We start from the raw sequence: 26,403 nt of genomic DNA, 5'->3' as shown, positions 1-26,403 counted from the left end.
GTACAGATGTATAAGTACAGTTGCTTCGGGTGTCTACAGCGCGGTTTTGTAAACTTCTCTATGGCAACGCCTCTTCATAGCTCTATGGACGGCAATTGTTTTCTTCTATAGCAGTTGGTGTCGTGCAGTTGAAAGCTATCAAAAGCGCTGTCAGGTGTCAGGGATTTCGTTACGTTGACTCGACTGAAGCATTGTCTTAGTAGTAAAGAATAAATGTATTAAACCTTCCTGCATAATGAGGCTTTTTTCACGCATCTCAGTGTTTATGACGTCATATCTCTTAAACTATGTGTTTTGCGATGATGCATTTGTGTATATATATTCAGCGGCATATTTGGATACTGTCTGCGATGTATGTCGCGAATACATTTAATAGCACAGAAGTAATAAATTTAAAGTCATGCATGATGCGGCAATTTTTCACGCATATCGCTCTTTACGACGTCATATCTCCTGAACTATATAAGTAGGTGGTTCTTACTCCTACAGAGATTGTCGCCGCCGGTCGGAATGGCCGTGCGGTTCTAGGCGCTGCAGTCTGGAACCAAGCGACCGCTACGGTCGCAGGTTCGAATCCTGCCTCGGGCAGGGATGTGTGTGATGTCCTTAGTTTAGTTAGGTTTAATTAGTTCTAAGTTCTAGGGGACTGATGACGTCAGAAGTTAAGTCGCATAGTGCTCAGAGCCATTTGAACCAGCCAGATTGTCGCCTGACAGTAAAGGATATGTGTACAAAGCATAGTTGAAACCAGTGGTTTAGGAGAAGATATGGAACACACACACACACACATTTTCATAACATTTACGGATACCACAGGCGCGTCAATCGCATCACGTCACACTTTTCTGTTACGAGCTCACAGTGAAAGGATAACTTGATGCGATGTTTCTCTTAACACCACAATGCTCAAACTTGTACTCAGTTATAACTCGGTCCACAAAATAAAAAAAATATTAAATCGAAGAAAATACGAGGGCTCTTCAATAAAGAATGACCATAATTTTTTTACAACATACCTTTAATCAAACTCACAATTGTCATGGCCGCTCTCAAAATAGGCTCCTTTGGATGCGACACACGCGTCCCAGCATTTTTGCCTATCTGCAAAGACATGGTAGAAACTATTTTTAATAGGTCCTGCACAATCGCCTCCGCAGCGTTCACTATTGCTTGTAACAATGCAAAATGCCTCCCACGAACCTGTTTCTTCAGGATAAGGGATAGAAAAATGTCGCACCGAACCACATCCAGAATATTGGGAGCGTGAGGGATGCAAAATATTCAGTATTAATTTTTGCAATATGCGGCCTTGTATTATCGTTTCGCAACATTTTTCGGTCACCAACTTGTGGGTGACACGGACTGAAGTTTTCAGTATTTCAGAAACTGTTGGTAAGGGTATTCGTTGATTGTCTCTCACAACGACAGCAGCAGTGTTGATGATTTCTTACGTAATAGAGGTAACTGGAGTGTCAGGTTCACCTTCCTTCGAAATTAATTCTTCCCTCTCTTTAAACTATTTGAACCATCTTTGAGTTGAGCTGTAGGGAACGACAGATTCTCCACGGACTTCTTTTAACATTGCATAGGCCTCAGATGAAGATTTGTTGATGCAAAAGCAGAATTTCAAAGGCGCACACTGTTAATCGCGCGTTACGTCCATTCTTGCAGTAGGCGATACTGCACATGTCTTATCTTGCCCTTCTCTCACAGGCAGGAATCAGGAGTACCGACAACGAAACTAGTACGGCGTGTTTGTTACACATTAAGCTAACAGAATTCCATAAAATTAAACTCTAGCGCGAAAAATTGTGATCGTAAATAAATTATTCAAATGGCTCTGAGCACTATGGGACTTAACATCTGAGGTCATCAGTCCCCTAGAACTTAGAACTACTTAAACCTATCTAATCTATGGACATCACACACATCCATGCCCGAGGCAGGATTCCAACCTGCGACCATAGCGGTCGCGCGGTTCCAGACTGTAGCGCCTAGAACCGCTCGGCCACTACAACCGGCAAATAAATTGTGATCATTCTTTATTAAATAGGCCTCGTATCTTCTGTCCTCAACTACTTATTATTTAGTCCTGCAGAAGGCTTTGCTATAACCGAAGGCAGTTGTTATCCCTTTTTTCACCCCGTCCTATCCGCTTTAAATCTCACTTTACAGATGGATAAGGGATCGAGCACAGCACCGGATACAGCACCGGATCCTCTGAAAACACGCAGGATGCAATTCGACGCCAGCGCAATTGTTTCTCTGAGCTGCAACTTGTTCCCTGCCATCTGTGCGAACACTATACTATTTGCTTCGACACTCCACATGGCTTTTTTTTTTCCCTAGTGATCTTACGTTCATAGCGTACCTCCATCGCCGGCACGGAGCTAATCAAAGAATGTCGTTCTCACATGTTGCAGGTGAGCTCGTGGGTCACGCACCTAATCATCACGCAACCAACACACGAAGACCGCAAAGCCGTACTATCATGCATCCTGCGCGTCGCGCTATCCTGCTGGAATATCGGCAATTTCAACGGTGCTATGGAGATCGTGGCGGGACTCAAGTGAGTATTCATCGCTTTGCACTCTGTAGACGTAGCAACTGACAACCGGCTGTATGACTGCATCGCACAGTTCTCAGGGCGAACCATGTAAGTACTTGTTAACGCACACTTTATCTCTTCACGCCTTTGTCTACAAGAACTGGACGAGGCTGAGTCAGAAAATATTACCTCCCATTGTTTTACTTAGTAAAATAGTGTACTGACGCAAAATTTGCTTTTGGTGGCGATTTTCTGGTTTTCTTTTGGAGTCTTTAGAAATATCAGCGTGATCGGTTAACAGGTGGCAAATACTGCAGTGTTTGAGAAAAAGCCGATATGGTTCCGTATTTGAGAATGGGATGTGGCAGAAAATCCAAAATATTGATGGTAATACCACGACTGTAATTCATCAAATACTGAAGAATGTTTTTGAGAGTGTGTCAGTGTAGATTAGTGTAGTTAGATACTCGGCTGTACACCGATCAAAGATCAAATGCGAAGCGACCCAAGTGCCAACCACTGAGATGAGATGACTGTTACGAATTACTCTACAAACGCCGATTGTAGGGTGACTACTGCTTCTGTGCATCAGATCAGCTCCCTTAAGAAATTTCGTAGTTTGGTTTAACATCTGTTTTCGACATTAGAGGAAATTTGTCGTAATCGTCACTTTGAAGAAACAGACCCTGCAAAATTCCGTTCAGCTTTGGTTGGAATAACAGTGTCAATGAATTTTACTAAACGAGAAAAATTAGAGGTGGATAAAAACTATCGAAAAAGTCTGGGATATCACTGAGAAGCAAACAAATATTCTTGAGGACTGTAGCTACATACTGTGTAACTTCCACTTCGTCTTCTTGTAAACAGGGATAAATTAAGATGCATTACATTCTGAATGGGCCTCATTTCATCACAACATAGAACTTTACAGGTGTTTGATTCTTGTTGAACGTTCACTGAATTCGAACCGGGAGTAACTAGACCTTATGATGCAACAAACCTAACTAATTAACGTCTCAGTAATGTACAGTAGCGTCCCGTTAATCCGAACTAATTGGAACCGGACCTTGTTCGGATTACCGATTTTTTCGGATTAGCCGGAATCACGGTGACGAGTTTCTAGAATGAAGTATACCAAGCAGATAAGCAGGTACACCATGGTAACAAATGGGAACAAGTGTGGGAACAACTGCCTGCCCTTGTTGTTGAGACTTTTGTAGTGTCTGAGGTCAGTGCACTGCCAGTTGGCACGCAAAACGCTTGGTTATGTCAGTTATCTATCGCTGGCACGCGTAACAGTTGCACTGTATTCGTTGAGGTGTAGTGGTGTACGTATTTTCGTCACGAGTAAACGGAAAGAAAATCTGAATTCTCAAAGAAAATCTGAATTCTTTGAAGCGGATAGACAGTGATGAAAATGTATCTAAACTGGCAACGGAACTGGGTGTTGGTAAAGCAGCCATTTGTGGTTGGAAGAAGAACCGAGTGAAGCTTGAACAGTCCTACGCGACGTCTTCGGGAGAAACACTCGAAATTCGGCAGACTTTGAAACAGTCCCAGTACGATTAAGTGGATGAAGCTCCTTTCCTTTGGTTTTCGCAGGAAAGAGAAAGGGGAACTCCTTTGAGTGGAGCACTGGTCCAGGAGAAGGCTGTTAAACTCAGTGAGTTTGAAAAAATGATAAGAGAGGGAAAGTATTCGCCCCAACTAATTTATAACGCTGACGAGATTGGCCTTAATTTTAGGGCATTGCCAACAAAAAGCCTGGCATCAAAAGCAGATGACCATGCTCCTGGTTTTAAAGTGTGATAAGATCGTGTGACTTTACTAGCGTGCAGCAACGCTGCTGGTAATCACAAGCTGCCTTGAATGCTGATCGGCAAATCTGCTAGGCACAGAGCTTTAAAAACTGCAACATGAAGTCCCTGACCGTATATTATCGCAACCAGAAAAAAAGCATGGATGAATGGTAAGCTGTTCAAAGAATGGTTTCACGGCCACTTTTTTCCTCTCTGTTCGACGGTTTTCTAAGGAATCCTTTTGATTGACAACGTGCCATCTCACCTCAGCACTGAGGAATTATGTGATCGAGAAATTGTGGCGAAGTTTTTGCCGCCGAATGTTACACCACTTCTACAGCCGATGGACCAGGTCGTACTGCAAACATCAAAACTGATTTACAGTAAACAGTTTTTAAGAATGCTGATCCAAGATGATAGCCTTCCTTTGGTGGTCAAAATAGAAAAAGCCAACGTGAAGGATGTTGTTCATTGGGCCGCTGAGGCGTGGCAGAATATGTCAGAAAATACTCTGAGAAAATCGTGGAGAAAGCTGTGGAAATCTCTTGAATTTCAGGAGAACCTAGTTGAAAACGAAGAGGAAAATCTACTGCAAATGATACAGACAATCCCTGGATGTGAACAAACTAGTGAAGGAGACGTAGATGAGTGGATGGCAGCGGATGGGGCATGTGTGGAGAACCTTGCTGACGCTGATGTAGTTGCTGCTGTGACTCAAGACCAGGAAGAAGTGGACTGCTGTGACGGAAGTGAGAATGAGCCTGAGAGCGACAAAGGAGAGCTGGTGCCACACAGTGACGCAGCAGAAGCCCTTGACCTCGCGCTACGTTATTTGGAGCAACAGCCCACTTGATTTGATGTTTATGAGACGATGGCGGGACTGTGCGCCATACAACAGACTGTCTTCATTAAGCCAAAAAAATGACTGAGTTTTTGTCATCTAAAAAGTAGGGATAAAATGTCCGCTGTATTTTAGTATGTTTGACAGCTTTTCTTTCATTGTTATGCATTGTTTAAACCTAATGTTTTCTTGCCAATTTTTCTAATACATGTTTACTGTACTGCGTAAATTAAAATAGTGTGTATGTACAGCAGTTTACCGCACAGTTTTCCATACTTAGACTAACATTTTTCATGTTCGGATTACCGGGGTTCGGATTGGCGAAATCCAAGGAAAATAAGAATTTAAGGATTCGTTAACCAGAAACTTATTGCTGTGCTGCTACATTTAAACACTGACGATATATGAAAATGGCAGTAGTTTTGTTGAAGAGAAAATGTTTTAAGTGACTTTGGGAAAGCACGAAAAACATACATCAGGGTGGTCGCCCACAAGGGAGGAAGGAAGGATTAAAGTCTGACGTCTAGGTCATATAAGACGGAGCGCAAGATTGCGGAGGAATGTGGGAGAAATTTGGCTGTATCCTTTCAAAAGAACCTTGCCTGATAGGCCTTAAGCGATTTAAGGAATCCATGGAAAGCCTAAATCTGGAAGACCGGATGGGGAAATGGTACCTGACCTCCAGAACACTAACACTGTCTTACACACTGGCTCGAACCAAGACCTGAAACCCGTTCGTTCTGTATGACAGATCAGTCCGCTGGCAACTAATTTTGTCTTTCGAGAATACTGAAGGCAATTATGTTACGAGAAATTTTACGCGCTACTTAACGATTCAGAAAAAAGATATCAATGCGAATGAAGCAGTGGCGGTGGTCTTCTTGATTTTTCTGTTGTTTTCAAAACATATACCGTTAAGTTCTGAATAGAGAGCCTTGCCAAGAACTAATTGAGAAACTTTTTATAAGCGTCTCAGTGATCTCTAGTACAAAGGGGTGTGGCGAGTGATCGAGGCAAACTGTACCGCCCCCCCCTCCCCCCCACAAGGACTGTCACGGGCGATGGGATGGATCGTTGTTGACGGCAGATGGGGAGGGAGGTAGAAGTAAGTGGATGGGCAAAGGGGGAATTACAAAAGCTACGCCTTCTCACACAGTGCTGGGCGCAGTACGACTAGTAACAGTGCTGGATTGGCCGGTCAGGGCAATGATAAAATGTCATCCGATTTCCACTGATTCAGAGATAGGGAATGTATAGATCAAGATATAGTTTACAAGCAGCACAAACTTCAGTGACATCTGCCGACCTGCCCGCATTCTGTTGTGCGAAATGCTGTAGTTTCCAGATATTTGGTCGTGTCTTGCCCTTGGCCTTGTACATCAACCTTCATCGGTCAGATTCTTAACTAATCGCACATACTGCTGGGCAAATATCACCTTCTTTGTTTCATCATCATTCGTGACGGTGGCTACAATGGACTGTGTAAAACTTGGATTGTGTAAAAATTGAGACTTTGTACGGGCGCTGATGACCGCGCAGTTGAGCGCCCCACAAACCAAACATCATCATCATCACCTTCTTTGTTAGCAATGTCAAGCATCAACAGTATCAAATATCCTCACTGCCATGAGGTACTCGCAGGTTATTCGGGACTTAACCCAGGACATTGCTTACTATCGTAGACAGTGATGCTGAGCACCTACCTCTCCAATCACGAAATTTTCTTTCCCCTCCAGGATTTGAACCTATTACCTCCTAGACGAGCACCACCATACAAGACAGGGGTTTAATGGTTGTACAGTTCTGTTTAAGCATACGGTGCATGTAATGAGAAACAATGACGACGTGGCAGAAAAATACTAAGAGTAGAAAAATGTCATCTCCGAGAGGTTGGCCTCTCGAGATCTCACGATTGGGCAAGAACCGGAATCTCAGTCATATTCCAGATGTTGTGGTGTTCAAGTACTGTTTAGTATCAAAGAAGGAGCCGTTCAGATAGTAGTTCAAGCACTGAAATACTATTTGAAGGGCGTCTTCTTTAATATTAAAACTAATTACCGCACCCATCGTTGTCCAGCAATTATAAACCTTACTCGTGTCCTCATTTCGCGCAAACCCACGCACTTGTCCAATAAGAAAGACAGAAAAAGTTCAAGTGAAGTAGTCTGGCGAATCACACTACTACAAAACATGAAGGTAAGTTTCCGAAATGAAGTACGTATGAGTTCTCCTTGGTACCATTGTTGATGCTTTTCAGCAACCATTCATGAAGAGTCACCTGCATCAGAGGAGCTAGTAAGTATCACTGGGAGATGCATCAGCTGTTGAGACGAGGGCTTAGGGGCAGGGGTTTCTTTCGGCCTCCAGCCGACATGAAATGTTGTAGGCCGGCGGAAACTACTTGCCTCTGGGCCCCACTGCGACGAGCGTTACCGCGACGTCTTTCAACGAACTAGTCTTATAAGCTTTCTGATGACTTCTTTTTCAACTGTCTGCATGTCTCTTTCGTTATTCGTCGAAAGCAGTTGGTGTTGATATTAATGACACTGCCTTATAAGTTCACTGGAGAAAACTATCCACCTTTTATCCGGTAACCGCCCTATGAGCCCTAGTTAGAGCTGTGATTCTGTGCCATGGACTGTGTTCTGGGTGTAGAAAACTGCATGTTGCTAACCCTCTAAAATATCACCCACTGGCTTTTTCTCTTCGCTTTTTTGGATGCCAGAGACAGTTTCGAGTATCCAGAGGAGTAGGTGCTTTTATCCAGCCTGAAGACGATGTAATCCTCACAAATGTGTTGTGATCGAGTCCTGCTACGTTCACTTAGTGGCTAGCAACTTTCCTGTGGCGGGAGCTATATTGAGCAATGTGTTAGTGGTACCTGTAAATGATAAAAAGACAGGCCTGCATTCTGCTCCTGAGGTTTGTCAGCTGGAAGTCCTGGATGTGGAAACAGTTTCATGGAGCTGCTAAAAGCTCGCTAAATCTTCAAATTCGCTACACCCTTCAGGGGTGGGCCCTGTCGGTCGCAGGTGACGTGTCGAGATCGCTGAGTGTGTAAAGTTGGGAAGGAGAGATTCTGAGCGATGAATGAAGTTGTTCTGCCTGTTCGAACAGGTTTGGAGTAGTCTGAAAATTCATTCTTGTGCGCAGGTGCGGAATTCTGCTTTATCTACGAACGGAAATCTTGCGAAACAGAGCTCGCTCTATTCTTTCATAATATAAATGCCACTGTAGACATCGATGCCTAGGTTGGTGCCGTGTTCCTTGACTTCAGGGAAGCATTTGACAAAATCCTGCATTACTGCTTGGTGAAAAGGAATGCGTGCTTACCTGGTATCGGACAAGATATGCTACGGGACTCAATACTTTTTGTAGGTGGAAGTCATCGCTCTCAACGGAACAAAGATCTACGACTGTAAAAGTAATTTGAGGAGTACCCTAAGGAAGTTCGATAGGACCGTTACTGTTTACATTATATGTACAGGATCTAGTAGGTAACTTCGGAAGCTCTATAAGGTTCTTCATAGATGATACAGTTGTCTACAATAAGGCAGCAGCACCAGAGTACTGTAGCGATTTGCAGAGAGACCTGCGGAGGACTGATGACTCATTGAGGGACTGGTAGTCGACACTGAACGTAAATAAATGTAACATGCATTGGAGAATGTAATTCATCCACGAAAGAGTTAGCTTACGAAACACTTGCTCGACTGATTCTTGAGTATGGCTCAGTAGCCCGGGACCCATACCAGGTTGGATTAATAGAAGAGATACACAGGATCCAGTTGAGAACGGCGCTTTTCGTCATGGGATCGTTTGTTCGGCGTGAGACTGTTACGGAGATGTTCAATAGAGTCTAGTAGCAGGCGTTACAATAACCATTACACATTCTCCATTTACAGGAAAAAGACCACAAGAGAGACAATATTAGATCAATCATCTAATCACCCACAAGCACAGAAAGAATCTGCCGTCAGATATGTGGTCCACAGACTAAACACAGAACCACTTGACAAATATAACAATTACAAGGAGCTGGACATAATTATTCAAAAATAAAAATAATGGATACCAAGAATCCCCAGTACGAAATGAAACAAGTAAATACAGATAAAACATGAAAATAAAAAATAAAAACACCACTCAAATCTAGAGACCCGCAATACCCACCACATACGCACACACCATCACCACTAGACAGCAAGCGAACAACACAGAAACTCAGCAGGTAAGCTGGTTCACACTCACGTACGGTACACACTCACGTACAGACTCACATACGGTACTTATCACGGAAACAAACTGACACAGAATTGGGGACATCCTTAAGAAACAAGGAATAAAAATAGCACACCAAAGCAATAACTCAGTACAGAAATGTTTAAAAAAGGAAGATCACACTGACATGTGCCAAAAATCTGGCATCCACCAACTCCAGTGTAGCAGCTGTAATCCTCTATAAAAAAAAAATGGCTCTGAGCACTATGGGACTTAACTTCTCAGGTCATCAGTCCCCTAGAACTTAGAACTACTTAAACCTAACTAACATTAGGACATCACACACACCCATGCCAGAGGCAGGATTCGAACCTGCGACCGTAGCGGTCGCGCGGTTCCAGACTGAAGCGCCTAGAACCGCTCGGCCACCAGCGGCCGCAATCGTCTATATTTAGGATAAATAGGCAGACCTTTTAAAATATGGAATAAGGAACACGAAAGCACAAGGAAATACAGCACCAGTCATTGAACATTTGGAGGATACCCCCGGCAACAAAACCATCACCCAACCACAACAGAAAAGGTCATTAAAATAGTGCAATTCAACAACAAGAAACAGCTCCTAAACCTACAAGAGAACTTCCAAATTTAAAAAGCAACAATAGAGGAGAAACACGTAATAAATGACCAGACAAAGGTCAGCAACCAGATGCTGTTTAAATTAATAAAATTTATTGTAGAGAAAGAACAACCCCCCACAGGCGCCACAAAATAATAATATAACTAGGCAATCTCCCCATCCTAGGTCAGTAACCACTGTACCGTACCAAAGCAATAACTTATGCACACAGTAGTTAGGATATGTTAGTTCCCTTCACAAAAACACACACGCGCGCGCGCACACACACGCTCACGCACAGCCACATTTAAACTAAAAATACTTTCATTACAGCTGCAAAACATGGTAATTAACCTACACAACATATATATCTGCATCTGTGGAAGAAAGAGCCTTAAAAACAAAGAATCCAGCTAATACAGATATTTACTGACGATCATTCTCCCCACACGCCGTTGTGAAATGGAACAGGAAAAAGGGAGGATATGTCAGTAACACCAGAAGTATCCTCCGCTACACTGCGTCATGTGTCTTGCGAAGCACTTATGTAAATGTAGAATCATAGTTTTTTACTTAGCGAGTGTTGTTGCTGTTTGGTGAGCGCTCCCGTTCTCGGTAGCAACAGGCCGCAGGCCAGAGCGTGGAACCATTAGCTAGCTGAAGGTGGTTTTCAGTAAAACTGACGTCATTGAGGAGGTTTAATTGAAGCCAATAAATCACATTTATTCTGAGAGAATTTGAAATGCGATGTTTCTCCGTGACTTGTTACATTTTTACTTCAAACTGTAATTCGGTTTTTGCCTAGGAGGACCGGTAGTTCTAGAAGCCAGCTGGAGATGGAGTAGTAAATGTCAGCGGGAGGCTTTCCCCAGACCAGTGGTCGCATCTTGGAATCTTCCTGAATGTAGACGCATAACTATGGGGTGTCAGTCATTGGTTTTAGAGAAAAGAGAAGTTTAATCGTTAGTGCAGAAGTGGATAGGATTAATCCTGGTCTGCTAATAAATGTATCTGAGTAAATCTGCAGAGCAGTAGGTCACGTAATTTTTCTCGCTTGTCGCACATCGCTGTCAGTGGGACTTGGCGTCACTCCACGGAAGATTCGAGAACGAGGAACGTTTCAGTCCTTCTATGACTTCAGTAGTAACTGTGATTAGTGTCATGGGCTAAATTATATGTCTAGCAGACCGCACTGTCCAGTCGTTCCCATCACAACTACCGGTACAGGTCTGTCAGTTTGCTTGTATGTCCTGTTTTCTACACTGTTGTACTAGCAATCTACAGTGGTCTGTACCAGATGTGATATTGTTGCTCATTGTGATTATATCCCAAGTATCGCAGTTTTGACACTACGATGTGATAAATTTTCAGCTTTGCATATGTGGCTACAGATGTTGTAGTTGAAGTTGTGATCTACATTTACGTCTGTACAGTGCACGTCATCGAACAATGTGTAACGGAGAATATGTGGTACACCAGAACCGTTTTCATATCATCTTTTCACTTCCTGAGGTGATATCTGGACAGAATACGTTCGGTGCCTCTATATACACACTCAAACACGGGCATATATCCAATTTTTCCTGTGGGGTCGTCACGTGTGGTATTAGTTGGTGGAACTGATGTGTGTATATCGTCGTATTTGCAATGTCTTCTATTGAAATGTTGAGTGTAAAGACTTCTCCAAAGCCTAGCTGCTTTTTAGTAGCGTATGTCATCGGAGTTCAGTGATCATTTCTGCGACATTATTGCAGTAACTTAACAAACCCCATGAAGAGGCACACATATTTTCTTTGGACTTAATCCAACTTGAAGATCATCCAAGATCGATAAACTTTATCAAGAACTGATCACATGAGGATTTTTCGTAATTCCTCAGCAGTAGAAGTCGGTTCTCATCAGCCAATGTTGTATATTACGTTGTAAATATCGCACTAAAATTATACTATTTGTGTTCGAACGCGAGACAGAAATTGCACTGAAATTATGCCATTTCTCTTCGAATGCGAGCCAGAAATCACAGTAAAACTATGCCATCTCTCTGCAAATGCATGCTGGTGCGCAAATTAAACAGACTAAAACATTTTTATTGCGCGCTCTTTGAGATAATTAGAAACCGGTGGCGAATGCTGAAATGTTGGTAAGCCGCACTACAATCAACGCAGATAAAGGACGCAGCTGTCTGTTGTTCGACTGTGCATATCCTAGTGTGACGTCATCCCTTACGGCACTACGAGTGCTACATTGCTCACAGCATCAGGTCAGTAATTTTCTTTTTTTATGCGTATAACATATTGCGAAAGCGTAGAGTATGAGGGGCTTTTTAGGATCAGCTGCCATAACGGCTCTATGGCACACGGTAATGTTAGATTCGTATGTACGGTCGATCTGGTACTTGACGGTGAACAAAGAGAGATTGCATAGGATCCATCTTGCCGATATGCCTTTATGTGTGAACTGCAGCGTTCATGATACATCGAATACCATATACATTGTGGGCCGGCACAAGAGATCAGATACTTCTTGCGTCAGAGTTTGGCTCTCTTTTTACGGTTGTCGCCCGCTAGTTGCGAATCACGTGAGAAAACAGTATTACAACATTTCGTTATTTCTCACAAATAAGCGTTGAATTCGTTGCCATTTTCTAGATGTATTTTTCATGCTATTTTATTCTCCCAATGTTAGCTGTGAAATTTGGAACTTACTTTTCGATGACGTTGAGTTTCGCATGACCTAAGCTTCCTCTCGCCTGTGTCTGTGCCAGGATGCGAGGTTTTTAAGTGTCAGTTAATGGTGTAGGACGGTCGTCTATGGCAAGAAGTAAAGTTTATGACATTAAAGATAAATTAAAGCAATTATCTGACTCAGTCAGTTTTATATTCTCACACGACGCGTTTCAAGAGCTTACACCCTCGGTTTCCGGTGGACCAGTGGATTACATGACCTTTTTTTTTTTCTTGTTGAATGTATGCAACTGGCTATTTTGAACGATATTCCACTACAAGTATGGTATACTTTTCTCTTGTTTTCGTAATATGGCACTGAAATTATGAAGTTTAAACAATAATACAGCTGCTTACAAGATGTTCCTGCAGAGAGAAATCTGAGGATCATCGTCAGATGCGGCAGAAACAGAAAACAACACAACTCAAACTGCGCCGAAGTTGTAGAGATGGAGAAATACAGTGCCCTTTAAGTCAAAGAGCATTACCCACCTACGTCGCGATTAAGAGATACAGAATAACATAAACACTCCGTTCAGTCTTCGGGGTTAAAAATATTATTGTAAAAAAAATGTATGCCTGTTTAACAGCCTATTTAATTGTTAAAGTATGGCTTTGGTTATTTGTGACTTGTTTCCATGATTTAGGTCACTAAAGAACAGATTATAGTGAAAGTTACGTCTATAGTTTAGTATGCTTGAGAAGGTACTAAAAATAGTTCATTGTCACTATCTCAGCTTTGTCATTGGATGAGTTCTATATTTTCTGTTGTGGATAAAAATTACAAATGTAATGTAATCAACTAAAACACCTGAGGATGAGGGTGTGAATCCTCGAAACGTGTCGTGGGATAACATAGAAGTTCTGACATTGATAATTGTTTATCTATAACTCTTTTTGAGTCAACGGTCTTCTGACTGACTTGATGCAGACCACCAAGAATTCCTCTTTTGTCTAATGTCTTCATCTCAGAGCAGCACTTGCAACCTACGTCCTTGGATGTATTCCAATCTCTGTCTTCTTCTACAGCTTTTACCCTCTACATCTCCCTCTAGTACCGTGGCACTTATTCCCTGATGTCTTAACAGATGTCCTATTATCCTGTTCCAGCTCCTTATCAGTGTTTCCCGCATATTCCTTTCTGCTTCGATTCTGTGCAGAACCTCCTCATTCCTTACCTTATCAGTCCACCTAATTTTCAACATTCGTCTGTAGCACCACATCTCAAATGCTTCGAGTCTCTTGTGTTCCGGTTTTCCCACAGTCCGTGTTTCACTACTATACAATTCTGTGCTCCAAACGTACAGTCTCAGAAATTTATTCCTCGAATTAAGTCTATTTTTGATGTTAGTAGACTCCTCTTGGCCAGGAATGCCCTTTTTGCCAGTGCTAGTCTGCTTTTTATGTCCTTGCTCCGTCCACCAAGGGTTATTTTGCTGCCTATGTAGCAGAATTCCTTAACGTCATCTACTTCGTTATCACCAATCCTGATAAGTTTCTTGTTGTGCTCATTTCCCCTAATCTCATTGCTTTTGTCTTTCTTCAGTTTACTCTCAATCCATATTCTGACCCATTAGACTGTCATCCCATTCAGCAGACCACTTTCACTGAGGATAGCAAGGTCATCAGCGAATTTTATCATTGATATCATTTCACCTTGAAATTTAATTCCGCTCTTTAACCTATGATCACGTTTTTATTTTACCAAAGACTATCGGACGGTCCCCGTCGGTACTAGTACGAATGCCGGCAGTTTGCTGGTGGTTAGTGCAGCGTAATAGGGAGAGATGAGCGGAAGGACGGCAAGTGGCGCGTTTTTGCGGGCCGGCGCTGGGCTCTGGGCTTTCGGCAGGCGGCAGGCGCCCGCTGCAATCTGTCGCGCCATCCATCAGCCGCCGCCATCTGTCTGCTCTCTGGCGCTGCCGCTGCTCTTCCGCGAAACACAAAAAATTACGGCCGAGCCGCTTGGCGCGGGCGCGGGTGCGGGAGGCGCTTTTTGCCGCTGACTGATTTATACGGCCCGGTCCCAAATGAGCCGTCACTTCTGTCACCGCCGACGGCAGCGGCGCTCCCACCCGCGCATCCTGCGCCGGCCGCCGGAGTCGCTGCTTACCTTAAATTAGGCCCCGGTCACCCTCTTCCTCGCACGGGAACGAGAATCCGTCTCGGCCGTGCTGAAAATCTAGGGCGGAGCCGTTCGAGATTGTAATAATCTGTGAGGTTATATGCTTGCTATTCCCTCAGAATGTGCAACCGTGCCGCGTCCACCTGTGAACACTGAGATGACAAAAGTCATAATATCGTGACGGACCTCCTTTTGCCCGGCGTAATGCGACAACTCGAAGTGACATAGACACAACAAGTCGTTGGAAGTCTCCTGCAGAAACATTGAGCCATGCTGCCTCTGTAACCGTCCATAAATGCGAAAGTGTTGCCAGTGCAGGAATTTGTACGCCAACTGATCTCTCGATTACGTCCCATAAATATTCGATGGGATCGACGTCGGACGAACTGGATGGGTGTATCATTCACTCGAATTGTCCAGAATGTTCTTCAAATCATTCTCGAACAATTGTGGCCGGAGACACGGCACACTGTCATCCACAAAAATTCCATCCTTTTTTGGCAGCAAATGGTCTGCAGGGAGCCACACATAACCACTTACAGTCAGTGATCGATTCAGTTGGACCAGATGACCCAATCCATTGCCTATAAACACAAAATGGTTCAAATGGCTCTAAGCACTATGGGACTTAACTTCTGAGGTCATCACTCCCCTAGAACTTAGAACTACTTAAACGTAACTAACCTAAGGACATCACACACATCCATGGCCGAGAGAGGATTCGAACCTGCGACCGTAGCGGTCGCGCGGTTCCAGACTGTAGCGCCTAGAACCGCTCGGCCACCCCGGCCGGCATACAAACACATCCCACATCTTTATGGAGCAACCACCAGCTTGCACAGTGCCTTGTTGACATCTATGGTCCACGGCTTCGTGTGGTCTGCGTCACATTATGACCCTACCATCAGCTCTTGCCAACTGAAATCGGGTTTCCTCTTACCAGGCCACGGTTTTCCAATCTTCTATGGTCCAGTCGATATGGTCACGAGCCCAGAAGATGCGCTGCAGCTGATGTGGTGCTGTTAGGAAAGGAACCGCCATAGCCAAGTCGTCCACTGCCGTAGACCATAAATGCCGAATTTCCTCGCACTGTCCTAATGGATACGTTCATTGTACCTCTCACATTGGTTTCTGCGTTTACTTCATGCAGTGTTGTTTGTCTGTTAGCACTGATAGTTCTACGCTGCTCTCGGTCGTTAAGTGAAGGCCATCGGCCAGTGCGTTGTTCTTGGTGAAAAGTAATGCTTGAAACTGGGTATTCTCCGCACACTCTTGACACTGTGGATCTCAGAGTACTGTATTCCCAAAAGATTTCCAAAATGAAATGACCAATACCCGTTCAGAGGCGTGCAGCCATAATGACGTCGGAAACCTTTCCACATGAATCACCTGAGTACAAATGACAGCTCCACCATTACACTGCCCTTTTGTACCTTGAGTACACGATACAACCGCCATCTGTTTATGTGCATATAGCTACCCCATGACTTTCGTCCACTCAGCGTATCTGGTGTATTACGATTTTAAAGTTGCATCTCGTGGTTACACTCGTAGAGGGTCTTTCTAAAAGATTCTTCAGATTTTACAAAACTATCAGGGTCTTTTTTCATAACCTGCAGTCCGTTGCGGTGTGGAAACCACAGTGAAAATCAAAAATGTTTTTCGTGCAACATTTAGCTACACATCTAGCTACTTCTCTACATAGTCGCTGCTCCGACTTAGACATTTGTTGTAGCGTCATTTGTGCTTTTACCAGTGGGGGGATGTCTTAGGAGGTTAGTATAACTACCTATGTTACTAGCTTGGACCGTGGCGTTATCCATGGTTAAACAGTTATTTATAAATAGATGTTAATGCCGAAACTCACTATTCACGCGTATGCACTATCAGAAAAGCCATCCCTTATTATATCTTTAAAAGTGCATTATAGGTAAAGCTTATTTACAAAATCATCTACGTACAGGTATACGACGGGAATTCAAAAAGTAAAGGCACATTTGTGAAAAGCTATACTTATTCTGATGATAGAAAACTGAAACATGCGTTATTTTTCTACGTAACCTCCCTGGACTTCAATGCAGTTTTCCCGACGTTTTACGAGTTTTTTTTTTATTTCATCAGAAAATACGTTTTTCGGTTGAATCTTTAACCAGTTTTGCACCGCAACAATGACGTCTTCATCACATTCAAATCTTGTTCCCTATAGTGCTTCAGTTAAGGGTCCAAACGTGTGAAAATCGCTTGGAGCCAGCACCTCGAATCTCAACTCCTTTATTGCGTCGGCTGTCCGTTTGGGAGAATGTGGGCGAGCGTTATCTTGTAGCAGGATGACACCTCTTCACAGTTTTCCACGACGTTTGGATCTGATGGCAAGTTTTAGTTTCGTATGCAACACATCACATCCACCATAGAATACAGACCTGGCTCTAAAGTCACGTTTACGCTGGGGCGACGTCTTGCAACATTGTGGCATGCTACGGAAATGTGGTGTGCGTCATCTTGTAGCATGCTACAACAGGCAACACCTTGCGGCGTATGTTGCATGCGGCAGGTTAATTTATATCAAAGCAACAGGATTTGTGCCACACGTGTGTCGGTCTTGCAGTATAAAGGATCGTAAAGTATCGCAGCGGCGGCCTACTTGGTACTTGCTCATGCAGCTAACAACGGAAATGAGAACCAAAGGAAAAGAAAACGATAGTAGGAGTATTTAAAAAAGGTCCACGAAGTAGTATCCTAGGAACTAGAAGCAGACGATGGTGCGTTATTTAGTAATGTGTGCTTTCGTCCCAGGCGCGTTACTCCGCGCCATACCGTTGCCAAAAGGTGGCCTAACGGTAAATGTTCGCACAGGTACCGGGCCGGTCACCACCCTGTGTCAGGGCCCGGGGTGGGAATTTCAGCCCCCAGCTCACCCAACTCTGCGGTACGACTGCTGCGGTATGACTGACACACTACTTCCCTCGCAAGCTCGAAAGTAAACGGATGACGCACCTTAGACGAAAGCAACAATGTCAACATGAGAATGATGATTTAGTTCTAAATGTTTTGAAATGCTTAACTACTACATAACACTTTTTCAAAATTAATAAGCAAACACATTAATAGTATTAATAGTAAGACTGTATTAAAAACTTTCAGAGTTCGGCTCCACAGATTTAAATTATATGTAAAATTTTACTCCAGTGCGTGGGAAATAAACATCCCAGGTTGGGATGCATAAACTAAAACCAGAGGAAGGGATGGTCTGATGCAGAGGGGGGGGGGGAGGGGGGAGGGGGGGAGGGGAAATCCCCCCATCCTCCCCTGCAAATCGCACACTGCTACATAGTCGCTGCTCCGACTTAAGACATTTGTTGTAGCGTGGTACCAACTTACCAATTCCATCGTCATAGAAGGCAGTCGCCTGTGATTTCCGCTAACTCCTTGCGTTGGTCTGCATCTTGTCTGCGCCAAAATGCTGTCCTCATCTCTACCCAGCGGTTCTTGTAAGCGAAAAGATGAAAATCAGAGGGAGCCAAATCCAAGCTGTATGGTGGGTGATCGAACACTTCCCATCGAAAACGTAGCAGGAGCGTCTTCATTGCACATGCAGTGTGCGGCTCAGAATTGTCATGAAGAAGGAAACGCCTGACAGTTACTTATATGGGCTGCTTGAAATTAGGGGAGACCCTTCACCAGCGCGTTACATTTGGTGGGGGTCACAGTTTTTTAGATATCTTCAGATGCTCACCTTGTGCTGAGAACTGAAATGTGTTACATGACGCGATAGACAGGCATACTCGAGACACTGCCGACACATGTGTGCAAAGCTTCACTGGATTTTCACTGTGGGTTTAATTTCGCGACAGACTGCAGGATGAAAAATAATAGTCCTCTTATATCTACATCTTTTTCTATACTCTACAAACCACTGCGAAGTACATGGTAGATGGTAACACCCATTGCAGCAGCTACTAGCGCTTTATCCCATTCCATTCACATATGGAGTGTGGGAAGAAAGATTGTTTAAATGCCTATGTGCATGTTGTTATTAATCTTATCTTGTTCTCGCGATACCTGTGGGAGCGACACTAGGGGGCTGTAATACCTTCAAGGTATTTCTTTATCGTCCCACTCTCTTACAGCGCACAGAAAAAACGAATTCTTAAATCTTTCTGTGCGAGCTCTGATTTACGATGAACGTTTCTCCGTATGTAGGTGGGCGCCAACAAAATATTTTCGCTCTCTGAGCAGAAAGTAGGTGATTAAAATTTCATGAAAAGATTCTTCTGCGACGTAAAACATCTTCGTTTGCATGATTGCCACCCCATTTTGCGTCTTATATTCTCGGCACTTTCTTACCAATTTCGCCATAATAGATAACGATGTCCTCCATCAATGCTATTTGACGTGGGTCCCACATTGCACATAAGTACTCCAGAAGATGGCGAACAAGCATAGGGTAACCAGTGTGTGTAGTAGACCCGTTGCATTTTCCAGGTGTGCCACCAATAAATCGCAGTCTTTGTTTTGCTTTCCCCACAACTTTATCTGTGTAATCGTTCCGAAAAAGTTATTCGTAACTGCAAGTACTAAGCTTTTACTTGAGTTTACAGTCTTTAGATTTGTGTAATTTACCGTGGAACCGAATTTTGTATATATTCCTGGATTCATCACTTTTTAAGTTGCTTCTAGAAGCTTTCTAAGTAGGTTTTCTTGGGATAGTTTGCATATATCTTCAAGCGTCTACTAGTTCAGTTCTTTCTCTGCTTCGTAAAGTTCCTAGGGTCGAACGGAAAAAAATGACTCTGAACACTATGGGACTTAATTTCTGAGGTCATCAGTCCCCTAGAACTTAAACCTAACTAACCTAAGGACATCACATACATCTATGTCCGAGACAGGATTCGAACCTGCGACCGTAGCGGTCGCGCGGTTCCAGACTGTAGCGCCTAGAACCGCTCGGCCACCTCGTCCGGCGGGTCGAACGAGCCTGTGACCACTCGTGCTGCCCTCCTTTGTATGGCTCAATATCCGTTGTTAGTCTTATGCGGTACGAGTACGATACACTTACGTAATATTGCAGGATGGTTCGCACGAGTGTTCTGTATGGAGTTTCCTTTCTAGAGCCTACCAGTAAAACACATTCTGCCACTTGCTTTGCCTACGACTCAGCCTATGTGTTCGTACCATTTCATATCCCTGCAAATTGTTACTCCCAGGTATTTGCTTGAAATGACCGATTCCAGTTGTGTCTCATTGATATTATATGATGGGATACCTCGTTTTTCGATTTTTGAAGTGCACAATTTTACAGTTCCGAGCATTTTAAAACATGCTGCCAGTATTTGCGCTATTTTGAAACCTTGTAAAGCATCTTATTTACATGAATGAATATAGAAATTAGGTGTGAATTTTAACCCTCACATCGAAACTAACAGCTTACCTTGGTGGCAGTCGTAAGTTTTTGGTTCATTTGGTTGTTGATAGGGGTCTCCCCTGTGCAGACAGCTCGCTTGCACGCACGTCAATTAGCATGTGAACGTCGAGACGAGATGGCGACAACACAGCAGCAACAGGCGTTTTTGCATTTATCCATTGCAACAGACGCAATTAAATTACAACTGTGTGGAGGCATCTGCATCATGAATACGTCTTCAACAATGGAACGACCGTGAATGCTGTGAAAGACTTCTTGCCTCCCTTTCCAACACTTCAGATGAACAGCGACACTACATAGCAACAGCAGTTAATGCAATAAACCCGGACATGCTCGTAAACGTATAGACGCGTATGACTATCGTCTGGATGTTTTGCATGCATCCAGTCAAGGCCACATTGAATATTAATGATGATGATGATGTCCCATACTCCGACAAGCGTAGGGGACGATGCGGGAGACCCGCACCGCTGTACTAGGCAAGGTCCTAGTGGAGGTGGTTTACCATTGCCTTCCTCCAACCGTAATGGGGATGAATGATGATAATGAAGACGACACAACAACACCCAGTGTAGTGTAACGACGTATAGTTTTGTATAAATGATTTTCTTTTGACATACGACCATGTGCAGACTTCGTCACCTACGTCAGTTACAACACACTTCAAAATTATTTAAATTCTTTTTAAATTGTCTCTGAATGGTTCTTGAACGAAACTGTAAAACATCTTCATTTGAGTCGTATGCGCAGAATTACGTCACTCAGTCCAGTTGTTTTGCGCAAACTTTTTTCAATTTAGATGTCGTTTGTTTCTTCTCAGAAATTATATTAATGCAAGTTATCTGATTTAATAAATATTAGAACCACATTGAATAAACTTTCATGACTCAAACTCGCGATGAACGTTGTCAAAATTAATAATCTTGTCAAATGTATTAATAATTCATTAACATAATTCTTCATAAAAAAAATTCTCGGAACACGTATTTAAACTTTAGTAGCATCCACTAGTTTATTATCTTCCTACATATAGACGTGAACCTGATCCTTGACAAGACAGGACTGAACATTTACGACATGATTAAACTTTCTATGACGTCATTGTTGTAGAAACATTACAAATTCTTATTTTTTCAGTTTTTAGAAGCACGATGCAACAACTCGGTTTCAGGATCTTCTGTTGCTCTTTGGCTGTCGACCCGCGACGTATAGTGGTCAGCAATTTTCTCTCTGGTTCCGGCAGTGAAGATGCTGTCTCCGTTCGTTGCGTCGCCCTCTCCGTACATGAAACATAAAAAAATAAATACAAAACTTTAGATAATTCACAACAATTACAAAGATTACGAAAATACGTAAACAAAACACTAAATTAAACTTATATTCACCTGCAAACTGGGCTGACAATGGTGGATGGGTGACGCTTCAATTTCGCGTCCCACTACACCAGTCATCTCGAGGCAGGTGAAAATTCCTGACCCCGCAGGGAATCGAACCCGGGACACCGTGCGCGGGAAGCGAGAACGCTACAGCAAGACCACGAGCTGCGGACACATTGAATATTAGAAAATGTAGATTAAATTTTGATCCTAAACGTAAGCGTGAAAGGCAAATTTACACTCTGATCCTTGTAAACGTAAAAAGTACTCCATGGTTTTATTTCCATGCATTTGAAGATACACTCCATTAAAATCGGATCGTTCTTTATAACATAAATCTTTTTAATCCCATGCGTGAGTTAAAAGTAATCTCATGATTCCACCTGCATTCCTGCAGGATGTGTAGTCGTCTAAAATGGGATGATCTGTTCTGATACATCCTGTACAGTCATTAATCTCTAACCAAAACACAAAACATAATTGATGTGACGCTCGGTAGAACGTAACCAAAGACTGTACTTCAGCACTTCGTAACTGAAACTGCTGACTACACAGGCAGTATGGTGAGTTTCTAACAACTTTCGAGCTGTTCAGAAAATTAATGAATATTATTACAACGCTTCATTGAAATTAATAACATGTAAACCATGAGGGATACGGAACTGCATGTGAACTCTGTCATTAGAAGATTAGTTCGATGCGCCTCTCCTTGAACAATTTCTTGGTGTTTCACGATGTCCTCTATCAACCTCGCCCCTATTTTACTGAAGTTACGTCATAAACTTCTTTTCTCCCCGATTCATTGTATTATCTCTCCCTGAGTTACTTGACCTAGGTATATACTCTTCAGCATTCTTCTGTAAGAGCCATTTAAAAACCTAGTTCTGTGTTGTCCGTGCTCTTTGTGGTCCATATTTCACATCCATGTGAGGCTGTTCAGCAAGCAAATATTTCCAAAACAGACTTTCCAACATTTAAATTGACAATATATGTTAACAAATTTCGATTTTTCAAAATTTTGGATGCTCTTTACTTCAACCATTGTTTGCTATTTTCCAACTCAAACAGAAAAACTCATCTACTACTTTTAGTGTCTAATTTCCTCATTTAATTCCGTCAGCATCGCCCTATTCATCTATATCTACGTCTACATACATACTCCGCAAGTCACCCTACGGTTCATGGTGGAGGATGCTTTCTCTTTCCTGTTCCACTTGCAACTGGAGCGAAGAAACAAGACTGTTTCTATAACTCCGTACTATCCCTTATATCTCTTATCTTGTCTTCATGATCGTTGCGTAAAATTTACGTCGGCGGCAGAAGGACAGTTCTGCAGTCAGCCGCAAAATCCGGTTCTGTAAATTTTCTCGATAGCGTCTCGCGAAAAGCATGTCGTCTCCCCTCCAGGGACTCCCATTTAAGTTCACGAAGTATCTTCTTTACACACGCGTGTTGATCGAACCTACCGGTAACAAACTAGCAGCACACCTCTTGAGCTGTTTGGATGACTTCCTTTAATCCGAACTGGTGCGTGTCCCAAACACTCGAGCAGCACTCAAGACAGAACTAACATTCTGTTCGCGGTCTCCTTTGTAGATGATATACACTTCTCTAAAATTCTCCAAATAAACTGAGGTCTACCATTCGCCTTCTCTGCTGCGAACTTACTTGCTCGTTCTATTTCACATAGCTTTGCAACATTCCGCCTAGATATTTAACCGTCGTAACTGTCCAATCAGCACAGTACTAATGCTACCCTGGTTTTAGTGTTCACCTTACAACTTCTCTTCAATACACTATCCATTCCGTTCAGTTAATCTAAAGGCCGTTGCCGTTTCTGGCAGAATTACAACTTCATCGAGAAACCTTTAATATTACTAGTAATTATTACAATATAATGTGTAGAAACTGATGTTATTGAAATATAAAATACTCGACGTTGTTAACCATTTCAGTCGTGCAGTTAGCTGCGAAGCTGCAAGCTGCGAAAAGTGTAAGATAAAATGCTGCATCTTTTGTTCATAACAAAAACTCAGTTGTTGAAGGTAGTAATCAGCTAAAAATTTTAGTTACTATTTTTTTCATTACATTTCATTTGGCAGCCTATTTTCAATAAGTGTAAGGGACCGAATAAGCTGACAAAATCTCGTCCATAAGAATAGAGTTGTACTCCAAAAGTAGGAGATATATTACGACTAGCAATGCTTTATTATCATTGAATACAGTTTGTTAAGGAAATTAGAATGTAATGTCAATTATAAAGACATTTAAACCCAGTCAAAAAAATCGAAGAATAGATAATACCAGTTACTGGAATCGCCATATCAGCATCACATGTAACAATTACCTATGAAAAGGTAAAAAACACAGTTTTTAGTGCACCTCGTTAGAATGACTTAAGGTCGCATCGTGCCACAGTCAGTTCCAGTCTTGAACAAATACCGTTTTCTGTTAATGGTTGCAAACTGTGGCAGTTTTGAGTTTGCTACACTAAACCAAAAGCCGGCCGGAGTAGCCGAGCGGTTCTAGGCGCTTCAGTCTGGAACCGCGCGACCCCTACGATCGCAGGTTCGAATCCTGCCTCAGGCATGGATGTGTGTGATGTCCTTAGGTTAGTTAGATTTAAGTAGTTCTAATTTCTAGGGGACTGATGACCTCAGAAGTTAAGTCCTATAGTGCTCAGAGCCATTTGCAACAGTTTTGAGTTGCTACACTAAACCAAAAGCCGGCCGGAGGGGCTGAGCCGTTCTAGGCGCTTCAGTCTGGAACCGCGCGACCCCTACAGTCGCAGGTTCGAATCCTGCCTCGGGCATGGATGTGTGTGATGTCCCTAGGTTAGTTAGGTTTAAGTAGTTCTAAGTTCTAGGGGGCTGATCACCTCAGATTTTAAGTCCCATAGTGCTCAGAGCCATTTTTGAACTAAAACAAAAACATTTATTCGATTGAGATGAACTTTCACTACACTTCAGAGAAGTGATGCTTACGCTGGGACGAACATGTGTGGCAAAATTGTGTGCCGCTCCGTGACTCGAATCTGGATTCGTGGTCTTCGAGATGTATACTATCTGTCTCTTTTTTCATTTTAGTTTGAGCCTACATTGCGTCCGTTTACTCCCTCATTCTCCTGGAAAAATATATTTCGTTGACGTTAGCACTTCACTAAACAAATGGTCGTCTCAAGAAGATTTCTCCTTAGCAAAGAAAGCGTTCTGTGCGAATTGTTTGATTAAAAGAAGAAAGACAAAGACAACAGTTTTTCCTACTGAGCTTGACTGGAGGAGAAACGAAACTATCATCGTCTTATGGTGAGATGAAATTAATAAAGGATTTGAAATTCACTTCATGCGGATAACATTTCTTCTTTACCTCTTCTACGTTTGTGGTAAAATTAATATAGTATTTAAAACTTGCTGCAAGTGCACAACAAAAATTCTTCTTAAAAAAATGATAGTAGTTGCTGTATCGTAAACTACACCGTCCAATTGTGCTAACAGTGCACGCGTCATCGTTAAAGTAATGTTAAACAACCAACTGCTAATATGATGAATTGCGTTATTTATGCCACCAGTTCCTAATCGTAACTAACTGATCAAGCGCGAAAATGTTTTTGCATTGGACTCTATTGTTATTAATAAGCTATCCGGTATTGCAAACGGTATTTTATGCAACATGTTTGCAACGATATAGAAATGCTGTGATGTTAAACATTTTTCTCGCCTGACGATAATCAGCAGCGATCGGAAGTGGTTGCGTAAATTAAGTGATTCATTATATCAGCTGCTGGTGTTTAATACGAATTCGGTTAATTCTGACAAGTCATGGGGCGTCAGTTACTGAAAATATTACACTCATCATTTGTTTTGTTACTTATCTTCCGAAATCTGCAGAAAATCATACAATTTTATCTCGCCGCAAGCGTTCACTTTCCGGATTATCTGATACGTGCATGTGCTACTGTGTGGCCCCTATTCGTGACGTCTGTGAGTTGTCGCTGTTCGGAAAAATGTTATTAGGGGCACGGCTAAGAAAAACCCGCATGGCGGACCACCAGCGACGCATACTTCACGTCTGTCTCTTGTCAGCAGTCCCTAAGTCAGCACGGCCGGGGATCAAACTCGTTCTCTAAGCTCTCTCTCCGCCTCTCCACCTCTCCAGCTCTCTCTCTCTCTCTCTCTCTCTCTCTCTCTCTCTCTCTCTCGGCTGCTACAAAACTTTTCTATTATACTCACTCATTAGTATTTTATGAGACCCAGCAGCTTAACTGTCCACACATACAAAATACAATACAATATGTACAGTATACAACATAATACAATACATAGAAATACAATAATTATGATGATTACTACCTATAGCACACTGGTGCGCCAAGAAACGTAGATCGATGAAATTTGGACCATGTATACAAAGAACTAGTACTGAATAGTGCAGAATATATGTTCCAAAGTCCTGCTGCATATCGACGTTAAAGATATAGGCCTGTAATTTAGTGGATTACTCCTAGTACCTTTCGTGAATATTGGTATGACCTGTGCAACTTTCCAGTCTTTGGGTACGGATCTTTCGTCGAGCGAGCGGTGTTATATGATTGTTAAGTGTGGAGCTAATGCATAAGCGTACTCCGAAAGGAACCTAATTGGTATACAGTCTGGACCAGAAGACTTGCTTTTATTAAGTGATTTAAGTTTCTTCACTACTCCGAGAATATTTCAAATGGTTCAAATGGCTC

General features: G+C 42.7%; 1 protein-coding gene across 1 annotated transcript in view; it reads left to right on the top strand.

Annotated features, from left to right (window-relative positions):
* The window catches only part of LOC126237096 (1-phosphatidylinositol 4,5-bisphosphate phosphodiesterase epsilon-1-like), a 428,615-nt gene that overhangs the window by 227,949 nt on the left and 174,263 nt on the right, over positions 1-26,403 (top strand). Inside the window, exon 6 of the mRNA XM_049946900.1 lies at positions 2,424-2,569. Coding sequence (XP_049802857.1) covers positions 2,424-2,569 — 146 coding nt within the window. The remainder of the gene's footprint in view (positions 1-2,423; positions 2,570-26,403) is intronic.

Source organism: Schistocerca nitens, chromosome 2 (assembly GCF_023898315.1).
Source record: "Schistocerca nitens isolate TAMUIC-IGC-003100 chromosome 2, iqSchNite1.1, whole genome shotgun sequence".
In the NCBI taxonomy this organism is placed as follows: domain Eukaryota; kingdom Metazoa; phylum Arthropoda; class Insecta; order Orthoptera; family Acrididae; genus Schistocerca; species Schistocerca nitens.
Note: the sequence above shows the minus strand (reverse complement) of the source record. Positions and strands in the feature narration are given on the sequence as shown.